Here is a 17,888-nt window from a genome sequence, read left to right as displayed (position 1 = left end):
CACCTTGGCTATTAGGAAAATTTATAAAGGGTTGTAGCTTCATAGGCTTTTGCTGTAACTTGTGATGATTATTATTTGTTGACCTAAATCTTTCGAATGGTGAAACTCAAAAAGATGGCTCAGGTGGTTGATTATCTATTACAAAACAGTTATAGAAATATGAATACTCAGATTTTATAGTGTTGCTGGTCTGTTTTATAATTATTTATTCGATTTAAATAAATTACTGCATTTTGATTTGTTAACGTAACAGCTTTCCGCTTTCCGCTTCAGCCTTTCACTCAAAAATAATCGGTAACCTAATATTAGTTATTAATTAGCATATAGCAGGTTTAACTAACTTCACTAAATGATTCAGTAAATGGTAAGGAAATGGGTACTTAGTTGTTTGTAACTATACAAATTTATTTTAATTAAGGCTACTGAAAGTTAAAATTATTCATTGGAGCTACAACAGTTCACGGGTCTGTTTAACATGTGTGAAAGAAAAAGAGCCCAATCAAGGAATCCGTATTTGTTGCTGGATTATGAAGGGTTTTAAAAGATGACCCTAGCCTGGTCACAAATAACTATACACAAATAATAACGCTGGGCTAAGGTAAAAAGCTGGGGTTACAACGTTATAAAAAACAAGATATTTATTTATTTATAAACACTTCGTTACATTACAATATAAAAATTGAACATAATTAAATCAAAAGGAGGGCAACTGGCGGCCTTATCGCTTTCGAGCGATCTCTTCCAAGCAACCACTGTGAGTAAAGAAAAAAAATGTATTAAATTACATAAGGTAGGCAAAAAGTGCAAAAACACATATAACATATAATTATAAAGAAGTAACTAAACAGGAACAAAAAAAAACTGAAAGAACATGAAAAACAAAAAGTAAAAAAGCTTTTGAGATCCTGCGAGATTTTTATTGGAAGAAATTCTATTGGTTTAAACACGATTATTTTAATATTAATTATATCATGTAGCTATATTAATATAGTGCTCAGAATACCGTGGACTGTGAAGCGTACCGATACATCGATCCTGACCCAACTCCGCATATGCACTGTCTACCATATGCCTACAGCGAATCGTATCTTATTTCGGTCATACATTGCGCAGGGGCCTATTTGGAGACACTAATCCTGGTTGGTAACACAGATGGCAAAAGATTATGTTGCCGTTCACCAACCTGATGGACCGATCAAGTAACTGGTGGAAGACTTATCGTCCTCACTGTTCACTGTCATAAGAGAGGTGCTGGACAGTAACCATGAGTGAGAGACATGAGCTGCTGATTAAAGAGAGAGAGAGAGAGAGATTAATACAGTGGCGCTACAACACTATTTTTTGACCAAATGACCAAAAAATTATGTTATGATATTTGCTTAGACATTCCGGGTTTTCGCGATGTTTGCCTTCTTCCTGAGTGCTTATTGAGTAGAAAGAATTTTCCATTGTTTGAAAGCGATATTAAAACACGATCGATTTTCCTGTTTCCAGTTCCTTCAGACTCATAATGGGTGCGTAAAGCCCTGGCTAATTTGCCAGCCTAGCTTCACAGGCTTCACGGTGCGACCTCACTGGTCCACACGACCTCAGGGACTAAGGGCCAACACTGCTCATATATGCAGTGGAATGTAAAATCAGTCGACATTCTTGAATCGAAAGAATTGTACATCTATATTTCGGCATTAGTTAAAATAGGTACGTGAAGCGAAAAATGCCCAGACGACTTTAGTTTATCGACAAGGTGAATGTATAGACTATAGAAGTATTTTAGTCACAGATAAAGTATGTGGAACACGCGCGTCGCAAATTTATTGTCTATTTATACTAAACGCTTGATTTGATAATATTAGTTTTGAATTGAACCTTTTTTGTATTCAGCCAGTATTTTTATATAGCCATTGCTAATTAACTAGTTTTGCTATTAAATTAAATTCAGAATCATTATGGTAATAACACTTATACCAATAAATAAATACATGTTAAATGCTTCTAATTTTATAATTACTGCCAGTTCGCAAATCAAGGGCGTAGAACGGAAGAGAAGAACTGGCAATAAACTCTATGCCACTCTTTTTAATCGCCAAGTTTTTGTTTTACAAAATGATTGTAAGGACCTGCAATCATTACACCATGTTCTACATGACATCTTTAAGTAATTAACTGTAATAATAAAATAAAAATTCCTCTATCAGCAGTAGGCATGGTGAAATAGGAGCACGTATTTACAGTCTCGTGGGAACAAACCCCCAAATACAATATAGCTATATCTTTGTCATTGAAAAGAATGTGTGAGGACTTTCATAAATCTTGACTAATCTTAATTTTTGGAAATAATTGACGAACTGCATAGATTAACATACGTTATTAATTATCCGTTGGGTGAACTGACAAAATGTCTGCTTCATTTCAGTTACTAATAGTTCCTATAAAAAAAAAATCAATGGCGCTACAACCTTTTTAAGTCTTGGCCTCAGATTTCTGTATCTGTTTCATGATTATTTGTTAAACTAATAGGTAAGTAGGTGATCAGCCTTCTGTGTCTGACGCAAGCCGTCGACTTTTTTGGGTCTAAGGCAAGCCGGTTTCCTCACGATGTTTTCCTTCACCGTTCGAGCGAATGTTAAATGCGCACATAAAAATAAAATCCATTGGTACACAGCCGGGGTCGAACCTACGACCTCAGGGATGAGAGTCGCACGATGAAGCCACTAGGCCAACACTGCTCAACTAGTAGAAATAGTTAATCTTTGTGTTAGTGTTGTTTTTTTCCGTGTATGATGAGTTATCTGTAAGGTTAGCTATTTTGTTAAGAAACTTTAACTTGCATTAATGTAACAGCTTGCTATGATAATGTATGTACATATTTTATCATCGACGAAAAGGTATCATATAGCTTGTTTTAGTTACGTAATATTAATTAATTAATTATTGTGTAAGTGCAGGTTTGTAGGTATGTAGGTAACATCAATGTAACTCAATGTTTTCATTGTGTTTATGTCGCATTCAGCTAGCTTAATAAGCCGTTCAATTCACGGCCTAGCCTTTTAACAAAATAAAATAAACTGGCTGGTTAACGCTTAGGCCATTCGTACGATAGAGTGATCATGCAGCAGAAATAAGAGATCTAACATCTGATATGAAAAAAAAAACGTGTGCGTGTACACACGTAAGAAGTAAAACTTCTTTATGACCTTATTTTTCGAAAAATGATCTACTATATGCAACTTTACAGAAATTGGTTAAATAAACTTAAATTAGATAAAGTTGAACAAAAGGCTTTTATTATCATAGACATGAATACAAATAATACAATTCATTCATTATACGTTATTACTACTAAGATTATTACAGAATTTCATTGATTGTAATAGAATTATTACTATCATCGTTATCTTTATTATATTTTTTATTATTATTAATGGCTTCGAATTACTTTGAATCAACCGTGGTAGGGCCAAGAAAAAGATGGTGCGTAACGGAAAAATGTGACGGTATCTATCGGACGGTAAAATCTTTTTCCAACGCCGATAAAGAAGTTTAACTTCACACAATATTTTTTTAAACATTGAATTTCTCGAGTCAGTCACACCTAAATTCACATTATTGTTGTCACTAGAGTCTTCCTCTGGACTTGTTGTGTTATCGGACGTCAAGGCAGAATACAAAATACCGTCCGTATCACCCTGACGTCCGTTGCTCCACAACTGAGGGTTTTTTAAGGCAGTTTTTCCCGCGCACCACCGTTATGTGGAACCAGCTACCCACAGAAGTATTTCCCAATCAACTTGACCGAGGGTCCTTCAAATTCTTAAAAGCCCGGCAGCGCGCTTGCGAGCCCTCTGGCAGTGCGAGTGTCCATGGAGAGCGGTATCACTTATCATCAGGTGAGCCTCTTGTCCGTTTGTCTTTTATTACATTTATTACACTTATAACATAATAAAAACGTGGTTAGAATGTTAATTGAACGGCTAATTACGTTAGTTGCGATATTTTGATACAAATCATTGCATTGCATTGCATTTTTAACAATTTGCAATTAATTATGTAATTTACGAATGTTGTAATAAAATATTCTACGCTTTGTATTATTTAAACGTTATTAAGTTATATTCAAATTGAAGAGACCTATACAAATGTAACGAGCTCTCAAGAATACCCTAGCGGAAATTAATTTTTCGCTCTGGCATCACCGGCGCAGAAATTGAACTAATTGCCACTGGCAATCGTGCCGAGTGGAACGTCAGTGTTGCCGCTTTTTTGTCTTAATTATCTCCAGTCTTTTCGGTAGAATCGAGTGTACTTGAAAGACGAATTATGTAACGTTTTAATTGCGTACTTTTAAATGGACTATGCTTTCTAGTGATTTAATTGTCGTATTATCTATTTCTAATAGTATCCACAGATAGATGTCGATCTCAAGGTGATTTAACTGTAGACTAATTACTCTGTATAGTTAAGTTTATTCAGATAACGGTCTGGGTAAAAAAAAGGCGGGAAAGTAAATTAGACGCAGATACGGTTAACTCCTTCTCACCTCTTTATGTATATTTTTTTATTTATTTAAACTTCGTTACATTCAAATAAAATCAAATACTATAAATTATTAGTGATGGAACGGGATGGCCTCATCACTAAGAAGCGATCTCTACCAGGCGGCCTAAGAAATATTAAAATGCAAGAATTGTATAATTGAACAAAAACAAAATTACAAGTAGGTAACACAAAAAATTATAGAATTACCAAACCGTCTAAAATTAAAAATAAACTAAAAGCTCACTCACGGTTCGTTAATTGTAATGCTTTAAACATTAAATACAATATCTAATTCATGTTTAAAAACTTTATTTTCATCGACAATTATTTTATTGAACTTAGTATATATGTTGAGGCACAGTTTAACTTTATTCAGGATGTATGATGTTTCGCAACGTGGGGCCCACACCTCACAGGGGGCAGTTTGTTTCTTAAAATTTGTTAAAATTATTTGTAATTTGGAAATTGTTTTAGACATTTACTTACTGTGTATCGTTAAAAACAAAATCTATCATTCATAAGTGAACAATTTTTTAATGAAGCAAGACTTACAAGGCTCGTTTGGACTATTAAAAGGTACTCTAAAATTTCGACGTGATTTCATTGATCTAGTTTATTTGTATAAAATATTAAACTTATATACTCATACTAACATTGCAAATGTCTTTGTAATCCTATAGTTACTAGAACTAAAAGTCTTCTATACGGCTAGCTTATCTGCCACTTTTAATGGTCCAGTACATTTTTATTTTTTATGAAGGAGGTAAAAATGCACAACTGCAGGTTGCGAGCGCATGCAGTCGCTATCGCGGGGACTGTGGAGATGGTTAACACTTATCCCTCTGCTAATCAGAGGGGAGAAACCCGACCCACTAAAATTTCCTCCTGAGCCCTCCATATCGCCTGCTATGCCGGACACATTCATTCTGAATGAATGACGTCCAGCACCGCATTGAGTTCCCCGGGGGTCGCACTAGGCATTCAACCCAGGGAACTCAGGCGAATGTGACTGCTTACGGGCTCAGCGACGGCGCAGGGGGATGCTGTTGGGCAAACGCTCCTCGCGTCTTGACCCCGCCTCGCCGCCGCCGAGCACAACCCCTCCGGCCATCGTCACGCACCTCCCGCTGACGCTCGGCAGCCTCCTTTTGCAGCAGAACACGCTCACAGAAGAAGGCCACCGCACGCCATGCCTCTTGGCTACCAAGCATTGCCGTAACAACGCTCGGTAGCGATAGGTCCGTCCCGACGACCGACACTAGGTCATGGCGTTGCCTCGACCAAGTGGCACAATCGGCCAGGGTGTGCTCCGCCGTCTCCTCTGGGGCACCCAAAGCACCTATGCCCAGACAGTATCTGCGCCATCCGAAAGGACACGGCTGCACTCGGGCGATTCACCCATTCCCGTAGGCAGGGGCGAATCGCCTCCACGGTGCGTACTAATGGTCCAGTACATAGGCTATGTCGCTCTAACAATTACTAACAGTGATTAAAATATTGATTTATTTTACAAAAATCTTCCAACTTGCCGTAATTTTGTTTATCATCACTTAATACTTCTTTGACGTAACAAGATAAAAATATTTCGTCTTACTTTTGTAGAAAAAACGACACTAACAATAAAAAAAGGTATTTAATATATTGCAAATTGTATTATAACGCATTATCTAGTTAAAAAGTTTATTTAAATATCACAAAAATTTCTACATAATTAAAAAACTGTTATTATAAATGTTGACCATGCTAACTTCAGGCTGTCATACAGTGCAGTGTTGCCTAGTGGTTTCAGGCCGAGGCCATAGGGTCCCCCGGCTGTGCACCATGGACGCATTTAACATACGCTCGAAGGGTGTAGGGAAACATCGAGAGGAACCCGGCTTGCTTTGGACCCAAAAAGTTCAAATTCATGTATTTATTTGCATTCCATAACGTTACAAAAGATGTTTATGAGGCTTAAAGCTAGGTACAATATTATGGACCCTGTTAGGGCACAGCAAAAGAAGGCATTACGAAACCTATATAACATAGCTAATAGCAACACAATAAAAAATAGCACATAAAAACTTCACACTCCCGGCTAGTACCAATTACATAGAATAACATTTTTTTTTTTTATTTAGTTTAGAATATTTAGGGATTAATAATCATGAAATTAAGCTATATTTTTATCTTCTAGGTACTCATTAACGCTATAATAACATTTACGTATAAGAAGTTTTTTTAGTTTGTTTGTAAATATATGTATATTTTTTTCATTTCTTAGTGTCTCAGGTAGTTTATTATAAATTTTGATTGACATGACTAGTGGGCTTGATGCATGTATTTGTAATCGGGAAGATGGTAGGTTTAGTTTATACGTCAGGCACAGATCACCTATCACATTGACAAAATCATCATGGAGCCGATACAGAAATCTGTATCCCAGACCTATAAGGGTTGTAGTGCCACAGATTTTCTTTACAAATGTTAATCACTTGTTAATCGCGTAATTACGACATGAAGGTTTTACTTGCCTGGGAAAACCACAGAGTCTAAGACATAGAATAGTAATATTTTTCTATAAATAATGAATCTTACAGCTTATTATGGGTGTCTGAAAAAGGTTATTATACAATGAAGAAACGATTTCGGTAATATTGATATAGATATCGGGAATCATTTATGTAGCGGTCAGTAAAATTCTGTTTTAAAAGTACCTAAAACTAAAAACCAAAAGCTGTAGTAAAAATAAGATTTTACCCTGCCTTTGAGTAATACTCGAGAGAATCGAGTGCTCTATAATTTGCAGATACACTGTCGCTGCCTGTTTGTCTATGCGCAACGGTGGGGCTAGGTACGTACCTTATCGATAAAATCGAAATCACTTATTTACAAAAGTATCGTTTTTTTAATATTAACTTTTAGTTAATAATTGGGTATATGAAGTTTGCAATAAAAACTTATTTTAGTTTGGGGTTGAGACTCTTGGGCGGTAGGGCTCTGGTACGGCGCTTATTAAAGATTTAAGTTGCCGCCTGGTAAGAAGTACGAGAGCTGGTGCTTTCCTCGCTCGCCAGCGTTTAAGGTACACTGCCACAGGGACCAAACTTTTTAAATATGTTTCAATTTTATATTTTTTATTTATTGTTATTATTATTATTAAATGAGGCTTAATTATTATTGTAAATATATCTTTGTGTGTTGGCGATAATTTGATTTATTCGACACTTAAACCTTTGCGACGGTTGGGCCGTTTGGTTATTATTTACATGTAGGTTCAAATACGTATACACAGTTTTGTTTATTGTCAACGAATAATAAATTAAAACTGTAAACTGTCAATATTCACAAAACCAAATACAAACAAATAAAGGAAACACTTATTCTTGTTAATATTATTATTTTAATGACACTACCGGACTCGACACACGTTCTGCATTATATTTCAAGCGATTAGGATATTAAACAAGGTATGAAAGTACCGACTGCAGCGACATTTGTCAGCCGTTTAAGAGAAGTTCAGTGACATAGAAACATAAAAACGTACAGTTGAATTATATATATATATATACACAATTTATTAATAATATGTCCTCGACCTGCCCCAATTAATTTGAAACTTAAATAATTTAACGTATTAAATTATTATGACGTTTATAAATCTGTTTTTATTTTGAATGAGCCCTCATTAAAATTCATTTAATTAAAAATATACTTGTGTAACCCAGTTTATATTAATTCATGTAATTGTATTACAAGTATGACACTGAATGGTGTAGAGAAAAATCTACACTAATGACCCTTGTAGGATTTATATACAAAACTAATTGACCCAGGGAACTTCGTATTACCTACATATTGTGTGTCAAAATTTAATAGAAAATTTTCAAACGGACCAAAGAGATCGGACCTCGAACAGCTATGAAATATAGATATATTTCTGAATCTATAACAGAAACAAATAAACAAGTGACAACTATTTATTACTTAAAAGACAAAAGAGACCAAATATTTACAGGTACATTATTGGAAAATTTAATTGTCGTTTTTAGTATATCTTTACTTATTATTTATGTATCCCCATTTAAACATAACTTTAAACTTTCATAAACATAAATATTTCAAGGTAATAGCCAAATCAGCCACGTAAACAAGTAGCAATTCATTAATATATATATTGTATGGAATCATGGCCGGTTTTTTAAAATATCGACAAGCCCCCAGCACTAAACCTAAGCGCGCGAAATATAGATAAGTTACCCATTTGAATGCCGCTCGCGTCCTAACCGGCGCGGGATCGTTCGAATTTTGAATATTTACAATAATACGCAATGCTGGCTGAAAAGTTCACAATCATCCAAAATCTATTTTATTGATTGCCAGTACCAAAAGCCTTTTCAATAGATTTAAAAAAAGAATGCATATTACAGCCTACTAGCAGATTACAGTTACTTTTCTAACCCAATAAAAATGTAAAATATAGATAACATCTTCAAAGCCCGCGAGCAAGAAAGTTGCCTGACACAAAAAATATGAAATTTAATTGGGCAAGGTGTTGCTAATACATAATTTTAGCCCGCGGCTAGTTCAAATGAAAGGAAGCGTGTAATTTAATTTTGTTTCGTGTTAGAGGTCGCTAGGTGAGTCCGCATACCTGAATAAAATAAAGCTAAGGACACATTCTTTTAAATAAATTTATAGTGCTAGTATATATTGTATCTTTCAAATTCCTAACCTAACCTAACTAGGAGTTCAGGCTCTCATTCGAATTCGAAGTATTTATAACAGAATGAACACTACTTATACAGAGCTTGCTATATTTGTTAGTGGGGTGGTCAATTTTTAAAAAGGCATTGTTAAGATATATATGATAGCTAATCCATTATTTTACTTATACAATATCTAAATTTAAGTGTAATATTGTTATTTTTTGTAAAATTTATCTTCACCGTAATTGTGATGTGTAAACAAATATATTGTATCTTATAATATAGAAAATTCATTATATAAAATCAGCTCGATGTCTATCACTTAACATTAGGAGAGCCTCCGGCATGCTTGTTCTATAAAAATTGAAAATTACAATTAAAATAATTAAATAATAAGGTTTTCGAGCTATCTCTTCCAGTCCACTATTAGGAGAATTGTGTACAAGAAGTGCAAAGCTAGATAATTACTGAGACTAATTACTAGATAAATAGTGGACAAAACAACGCAATTATAACATATCTAGATAATAGACTTATTGTATAATAAGAGAGCACATAGGGATACGATGTGGACAGGTAGTATGAGATATATATAAAGGAATCTAGAGAACCCACTGCTGAGTTTATGTTATGTACCAGCTGAGTGGTACATAACAGAAATAAAGTTCCCCGGTCATGTCTATCAGTATGAATGCAATAATCTCAAAAACTACGTACGTGTCTGGCAATTTGGGGACTTGATTCCTAAGAACTTAGAACATTAACTGAGATATATATAATGGTTCAAAGTAGTCGATTTCTATACCGATTATTAGTTGAGTATTTAATACTTAATTATAATAGATCAAGGAAGTATATTTCGATCTATTAAAAATCCGCACTATCAGCCATATTATAAGGTATATATAACATCAACACAATGTCACAATGATAAGTTAATTTTTTTATCATTAATTGTTGTCAAACTTTTGGTCCAAATACTTGTTCACTTTATAGAGGCACTACTTAGTAGATCACATTGAGATAAACTTGCAATGAGGCATGTGAAAATAAAAAAAAAATTGCTGTTTCGTTTGTTAATCTAATAGGCAAGTAGGTGATCAGCCTTCTGTGCCTGACGCACGCCCTCGACAATTTGGGTCTAAGACAAGCCGGTTTCATCACGATGTTTTCCTTCACCGTTCGAGCGAATAATAAATGCGATCATGGAATGAATGTTCATTGGTGCACAGCATGGATCATCGAACCTCAGGGATGTCAGTCACACGCTGAAGCCATTAGGCCAACACTGCTCTGAACCATGTAAGCTGCAAATAAATGCATACAGGTCGGGTTGGAACACTTTTCTGATGTTCGTGTTAGTTGCGCCGCAGAACTTTGTCCTCTCTTTAGTAAGCCTCTGCACCTGGGTGATGGTAAGGGTCTTTACATGATCGGGCCATCGAGTTGGGGATCACCTTCGTGGTGTGCTACCCGCCACTTTGCCAGTCACGATAAGTTTTTCTTAACTTTCTAGATCATATTAAAAAAACCTAAAAATGGTGATGATAAACGGATAAACACAATTCTTAGTTAATTGATAATTGAAAATCAAATAACGACACTGAGTCAACGACTATATTCACAGTGAGACTGTCAGAAACCTATTGATATTTGGCCAGTCATACTTAGCGCTTATCATTTCGTCTATGTCTAAAATCTCTATATTTAAGATACGGTAATGTGCTTACAAATGTTACCCTTCAAAACAGTAAACTACGGTGCAATTTAGGGGTATCTTATATCCATTTACTGGCAACACTTGTGATGAATGTTGTTCCAGTGGTTTTAATATGATTTTTTATTGCCCTCGCCAAGTGCAGTGTTTACTTTCTTGGATTTATATTTGTTTGTCACTACGAATTTCAGACTTCGTATTGAATTACACACTATGACGATTAGAAAGATTATTAAATATAAAATAGTTGAGCAGTGTTGGCCTAGTGGCTTTGGTGTGCGATTCTCATCCCTGAGACGACCTCAGTTCGATCCCGGCTGTGCACCAATAGACTTCTTTCTATGTGCGTATTTAACATTAGAACGGTGTCGTAAAACATCGTGAGGAAACTGGCGTGACTGGCTGATCACCTACATACAGAAATCTGGGTGGTTTTAGGGTGTTGCTACGGACGTATTTATATTAGCGTAATAATGGGAAATATGTTTGTTTAGATGCGGTGGCGTGGATAATTCATCAGGGATGCAGGGCGGCGCGCCTGCTTCTGACGCTGAACAAGCGCAGTTCGAGGCTGATAAGCGCGCTGTCTACAAGTAAGTTAAATTACGGGTGTTCTATGAAAAATATTGCCAGGAGTGAACCGAATAGTCTCGACAAGTTGGTAATGGTAGGGGGGAGTGATGGCAGGAGAAGTCAGCCTCGACATTACCCGTTGGTCTGACTATACATAGACAATTATGGGTCTCAACATCCCTAATGTACAAGCATGCAGCAAGTCGACGTATCGGTTAGGGGTTTTCAAGACAAGTAGGACTTCCAGTAATGAAGTTTCGGAAGAAGATATGTAAAATAAAACAAATTAGTACATATACTAACTTATTAAAATATTCGCAGTTTAATTTTTGCATTAACTTAAATAAACAGGTTTGCCCTAACAAACCCTTTGATTAAAGATCACTAAATAAATGTATTATTTGTTTAGTCACACCTTGTTATGGTGTTTTCCAGAAAAATGGCAAATGAGTTTTCAAAAATAAACACTACATTAATATATATATTAACCCTTATAATGAAAACAAATTCGAAAACTAAAAGGCATTTATTTATTAGAGCTTTATTAATCAATACGAAAATTGGTTAATTAACATTTCTTAGTATGAGCATTAATTGTGTTAGTATAAGTTCTAAAAATTTAAATTAGTTATTTTTGTGTAAAAGCCTCCCCCATATTTTTCTCTTTCCCTCTTTTTTTCTCTGATTTTTTGCAATGCATTGCTCAGATCGAATTGTCTTGTTTTGATCACCTGAAAGAGCATAATTTTAATTATTGTGACGTGAAATAAGTTGGCGGTTGTTGTATGGAGATGTCCAAATAAAGCTCTTTGTTTAAAGCTGGTTAACAACTGACTTTAATGATTTCAAATACGAGCTTACAACTAACACAAAATTAGAGTTTGAGGGGCGACGCTTACAAAAACATACTTCGTTTACCTAAGAGTTCATAAATCGAAATGACACTTAAACTACAAAAACTAAAGGGCTTATATGGGTTTCAAGTGTTCGATGATTGTTTACATTTGTTTACGCTTTTAATTTTTAATTTCTATATATATAAAAATTCTCAACAATGTTTGTTCCCATTCCCATACTCCTCCGAAACGGCTCGACCGATGCTTATGATTTTTTTTATACATATTCAGTATCATAATCGGCTACTATCTATATTTTAAACCCCCAAGTGATATGGGGGTTTCCATCCAAAAAAAAATATTTTATGATTCAGCATTCAAAAATACATACAACTCTTAATTGTCACCCCTCTACAATCAACCCCTATTTTTATTATTGTAGATAGGTTGTTTTATTGAACTAAAAAATGTTTCCTGGAAATAATATACATGGCAAAACGTCGTTTGCCGGGTCAATTTGAGCTTTAATCCGTTCAAAAAGTGTTTTTCTTAATGTGTAAAAGCTATTTTAACAAAAGACAATACTAGTTTATAATATGTTAAAATATATAATGGTGTCTATAGTCGAGTTCGTGTAATATCATTAGACGAACTAAAGTCAAACACAACGGGGCCATTACATGCATACTACTTGTTTTCAGGCATCCACTATTTCCACTCCTAGCTCTATTACTAGAGAGATGCGAGCAGGCCACTGCGGGGGCAGAGGCCCCAGCGGCTGACGCTTTCGGAGCTGATCTGCAGGCCTTCGTACAGCATCAGAGGAGGGATAGGCGGCCTTTCCTCGTCGATGACCCTGAGATCGACGGGCTCATGATTAAGAGCATACAGGTGACAATACATTTCTTAATTGTTTTATTGATATTTATATTATTTTTAATTAACAAAAAATAGAAAAAATATTCATTTATAGCTGTTTTATTTATTTATATTATCACGTCTTTATTTCGAAGGTGTGGGCACGCTCCTGACATACGCTTCATCAATTTTCATGACATTCGCCTTGCATACTTGTTGGTTATGGTTAGTTTTAACATATCTCTTCTCCAGCATCTCCTGGATGCACGACAAGGCCTACCCCACCCGATCTCACCATCCACGGTTGCCTTGTATACCTTACTTGTTAACATCTTCTCATTTATCAATTGATGACCACACCAGCTAAGCATTCCCTTTCGTATCCTTCTCATTACGTTCTCTTTTAACGCACACTGCTCTGCTATCGATCTACCCTCAATAAATTTGATAATCATATAGATATTATTCACGTGTTTATGTGTAAGTACAGGAAAACTTCTTTCTTCGAATTCCTAAGCAATAGAACATAAAAACTTTCAGGTGTTAAGGATTCACCTGCTAGAGCTGGAAAAGGTGCAAGAGTTATGTCGAGACTTCTGCGGACGGTACATCGCTTGCCTCAAAACCAAGATGCAGAGTGAAAATCTCTTGCGGACAGATTATTCTGGAGGTATGAATAATAATTTATTACTGTATTTATTTGCAGCTTACATGGTTCAGAGCAGTGTTGGCCTAGTGGCTTCAGCGTGCGACTCTCATCCCTGAGGTCATAGGTTCGATGATCCCGGCTGTGCACCAATGTCTTTCTATGTGCGCTTTTAACATTCGAACGATGAAGAAACACATCGTGAGGAAACTGGTTTGCTTTTGACTTAAAAAGTCGACGGCGTGAGTCTTGCACAGGATACTGATCACCTACTTGCCTATTAGTCATGAAGCTGATACAGTAATCTGAGGCTTGGACCTAAAAAGGTTGTAGTGCCACTGATACATTTAATTGTATTAATAATTTAGGGACTACTCATATTTGGTCGTAAAAACCGATAGTCGTAACAGCCCCTGACGTTGTTATTAAATACCTAATACAATAGACTTCAGCCAGGACCTTTGATTTTTGTCAATATAACCGGTATTTTGTTCAAACGATGTCGTTGTTTACGGTTTTGTCTGCACTTACATATATGACATAATAAAATTGACATTCAAATGCTAGTTTGCTATAATTGTGCAGTTTTTTTTAATTCATCCAAAATAGTTAATATTAACCTTTCAAGGAAAGGATATCAGTAAAAACACTTTAAAATATAGAAATTATCTGTACGTTGTTCAATGAAATTATGTGTTACTGCAGGATTTCCGATTTATTATTAGCGTTTGATTACTTAATTGTCAAAGATAACGTCGACACGATACTTAATTGATTAGATAAAATTATGTCTACTTCATTTTGTTAGCCTCGTAACAGGCTTTTTTATTAATCTTAAAAGTAAATCAGTTTGTACAGTATATAAATTTCGTATGCCCCATACAATGATTCATTTTCGGTCAAAATTAAATTATTATGTTAGTCATGTCACACAGTAACGTGTTTATATGTTTTGAAGTAAAAACTTAAATTTTACGCTTTTCATTTACGCATGAAACGTTGAGAGAGCGGTTGAGAGAGATTGAGAGAGAGTGAGAAAGGAGATCGAGAAAATATACACGCTATTGGTTGATGTATTCGTTTTATAGTTACATATTAGAACTTTAGATGGCAATTCTGTTGCATAACGTCTTGAGCAGTAAACGCAGCTTCTATATTTATTTATATTATCATTAGTATACATTGTGTAAACAGTGTGAATATATATACATATACATGGAGTGGTCATATACTGGTACATGATCTATGGGGGCTTTTATCTTAGTGATAATTAATTTAGAAAAAAGTTTCACTTCTGACACTATTTTTTTGCTATTGGCTTTTTATTGTTTATTTTTACAGTTTATTGGCTACTTAACTGAATTCATTAGTACCAAATGTTTATTTATTTATTGAAGTTTACCATATCATACTATATCAATGTTATGTTACAAGCTATCTTATCCAAAATATATGAAAATTTTATTAAACAAATATTACAAAACTATTTTTAGTTAGTTTATATGTCCTAAGAAATAGGTTTAGATTCATATCAGCCCGACAGATGTCGCTACAGTTGGTACTTAATACTTTAATTAATATTCTAATCGCTTGAACGCAGGACAACGTCTTTCGGGTCCGCTAGTTAATATATATACCGTCTCGGCATAGACGCAATTTAACATTACAATCTAGCCTAACTTAAGACTAATTAGTAACTTAAAACTTACGTAATTATAAAGAATTTTAACACAAGAAAGTTTCCAATAAGACTACGTACAGTCTCTATTAAGGCAAAAACACACACACATTGATTCAATTGAATACATTATCGTTATCTTGTTATCCTATATATAACTTATATATATACCTTCAGTACCTTCGATCGGAGCCACTTCACGGGTAAATGTTTTCTTTATCCATTCGCTTAAATATCTTTTATTGGGGCGACCTCTTGTCCTTCTCCTAAGTCCTTTCCATATTAGCTTTTATCTGTGTATCTTGCTATGGTTAATTTGTAAAGTTTATATTTAATTTGTTTAATGGTTCACAGGTGGCGTGGAGAGCAATAATAATTTATCCGGTACAATTGATGATCACTCGAGTACATCGAATTCACCACAGTATCAGGTATCAGGTTTGCATATGGGATTCAGTAAAACTAATTGTTTTTAGAATAATATTTATCTAAATTGCTTCAATGGGGCGTAAAAGTTGTTATAAATAAGACGAAGCGTATTGGCAAATTATATTCATACGCTGTGTCCTGCTGTTTTATGTCGCAGTAAATTAGTTAAATCAGAGTTAATTGAATCTCTAGACAGTTAATTAAATATCGATAGTCAATGTAGCTATTTTGATTTAAGTAAAGCAGCGTCGAAAACGTTTAACTAACTGTCTGACCGAAAGCCAGCGAGTTGATTAACAATGTAAAACAAGACTCCGCCATGATTATTTCATTTGTTATTGTTATTTCGGTGTGATCGTAGAACTGAGAGCTTGGAAATTCCGTGTTTTGCTTTATTGTCAATGGTTAGGTTAGTCTTGTTGCCTAGCAACGTTTAGGAAACTCGTTAAACGTTTCGTTCAATCACTTGTCTGACGGAACTTGAGCGACTTGATTGAATTTTATTTATTTTAAGCCTTAAATCATTTCCCGATCCACTAATATCTGGTTATCCTATATAATATATATTAATATAATATAATATAATATAATATAATATAATATAATATAATATAATATAATATAATATAATATAATATAATATAATATAATATAATATAATATAATATAATATAATATAATATAATATAATATAATATAATATAATATAATATAATATAATATAATATAATATAATATAATATAATATAATATATATAATATAATATAATATCCTATGTGTTAGTAAATATTTGTAACAGTTAGTATGCAGGATCCCTCTGCCGTAATGACCTCCTCCAAGGCGTGCCATCTTTCTCTATCTTGAGCTATTTGCATCAATTTTCGCGATTTTTTTGATGTCATCGTTCCATCGAGCGTAAGGTCTGCCTTTGTACCGTTTGCCTGGTGGGCTTTTCCATGTAACTTGATTGAATATCGATATTTAATTAACTGTCTAGAGATTCAATTAACTCTCTGATTTAACTACTTTACTGCGACATATATTTTTTTATAGAACGGGAAACCAACGGACCAACTACCTGATGTTAAATGATACCGTCGCTCATGGACTGTGTGTTGCCGGCCTTTTAAGAATTGGTACGCTCGTTTCTCGAACCTAAATCGAGTTGGTTTAGAAATAGTTTTTGGGCAGCTGGTTCCACATGGTGGTGGGTGGCAAAAAGACTCGCCAGTCCGTTGCTGGCCTTTTAAGTAATATAAATATATGTGTATTTCCAGTCTCCCCCGGCCGCGCCGTTACCAGCCCCAGTGTATCCAGTTTACCCTCCCCCCCACACGGAGCTAACTTTCCCCCCTCATAGGGATCCACGTAAGTATCCTATATATGTGTGGTGAATGGATAGGAAATTTGTTTAATGTTAAAGAAATACCTTCTTATTCATAAAAACTAAGTGGCCTAGTGGCTTCAGCGTGCGACTCTCATCCCTGAGGTCGTAGGTTCGATCGCTGGCTGTGCACCAATGGATTTTCTTTCTATGTGCGCATTTAACATTCGCTCGAACGGTGAAGGAAAACATCGTGAGGAAACCGGCTTGCCTTAGACCCAAAAAGTCGACGGTGTGTGTCAGGCAGAGAAGGCTGACTTGCCTATTCGATTAACTAATGATCATGAAACAGATACAGAAATCTGAGGTCAAGACCTAAAAAGGATGTAGCGCCATTGATTTATTTTAATAGCATTATTTTAACTAAAGTGGCACAGTCTCTTTCCATGACAGCGTGAATACGATTTGGCAGAAAGAGACGAAAGTATCCTATTCTAGTACGTTTATAAATTTAAATCTAATTTGAAGAGCTGCAACTGTCATTTTTTCTAAATGACGTTTGACACTTTTGACAGTGATAAATAAATATTTGTATTCTTGAA

The 17,888-nt window shown here is 35.0% G+C and overlaps 1 protein-coding gene across 1 annotated transcript in view; it reads left to right on the top strand.

The window, feature by feature from the left end:
• The window catches only part of LOC123717226 (homeobox protein PKNOX2-like), a 43,711-nt gene that overhangs the window by 15,948 nt on the left and 9,875 nt on the right, over window positions 1-17,888 (top strand). The window contains exons 2-6 of the mRNA XM_045673115.1: window positions 11,436-11,534; window positions 13,052-13,241; window positions 13,749-13,878; window positions 15,887-15,963; window positions 17,240-17,330. Of these exons, the coding sequence (XP_045529071.1) occupies window positions 11,464-11,534; window positions 13,052-13,241; window positions 13,749-13,878; window positions 15,887-15,963; window positions 17,240-17,330 (559 nt within the window). The 5' untranslated portion in view covers window positions 11,436-11,463. The remainder of the gene's footprint in view (window positions 1-11,435; window positions 11,535-13,051; window positions 13,242-13,748; window positions 13,879-15,886; window positions 15,964-17,239; window positions 17,331-17,888) is intronic.

This window comes from Pieris brassicae, chromosome 12 (genome assembly GCF_905147105.1).
Source record: "Pieris brassicae chromosome 12, ilPieBrab1.1, whole genome shotgun sequence".
NCBI classification, from domain to species: Eukaryota; Metazoa; Arthropoda; class Insecta; order Lepidoptera; family Pieridae; genus Pieris; species Pieris brassicae.
The sequence above is the reverse complement of the archived record's forward strand: the minus strand, read 5'-3'. Positions and strand labels throughout refer to the sequence as shown.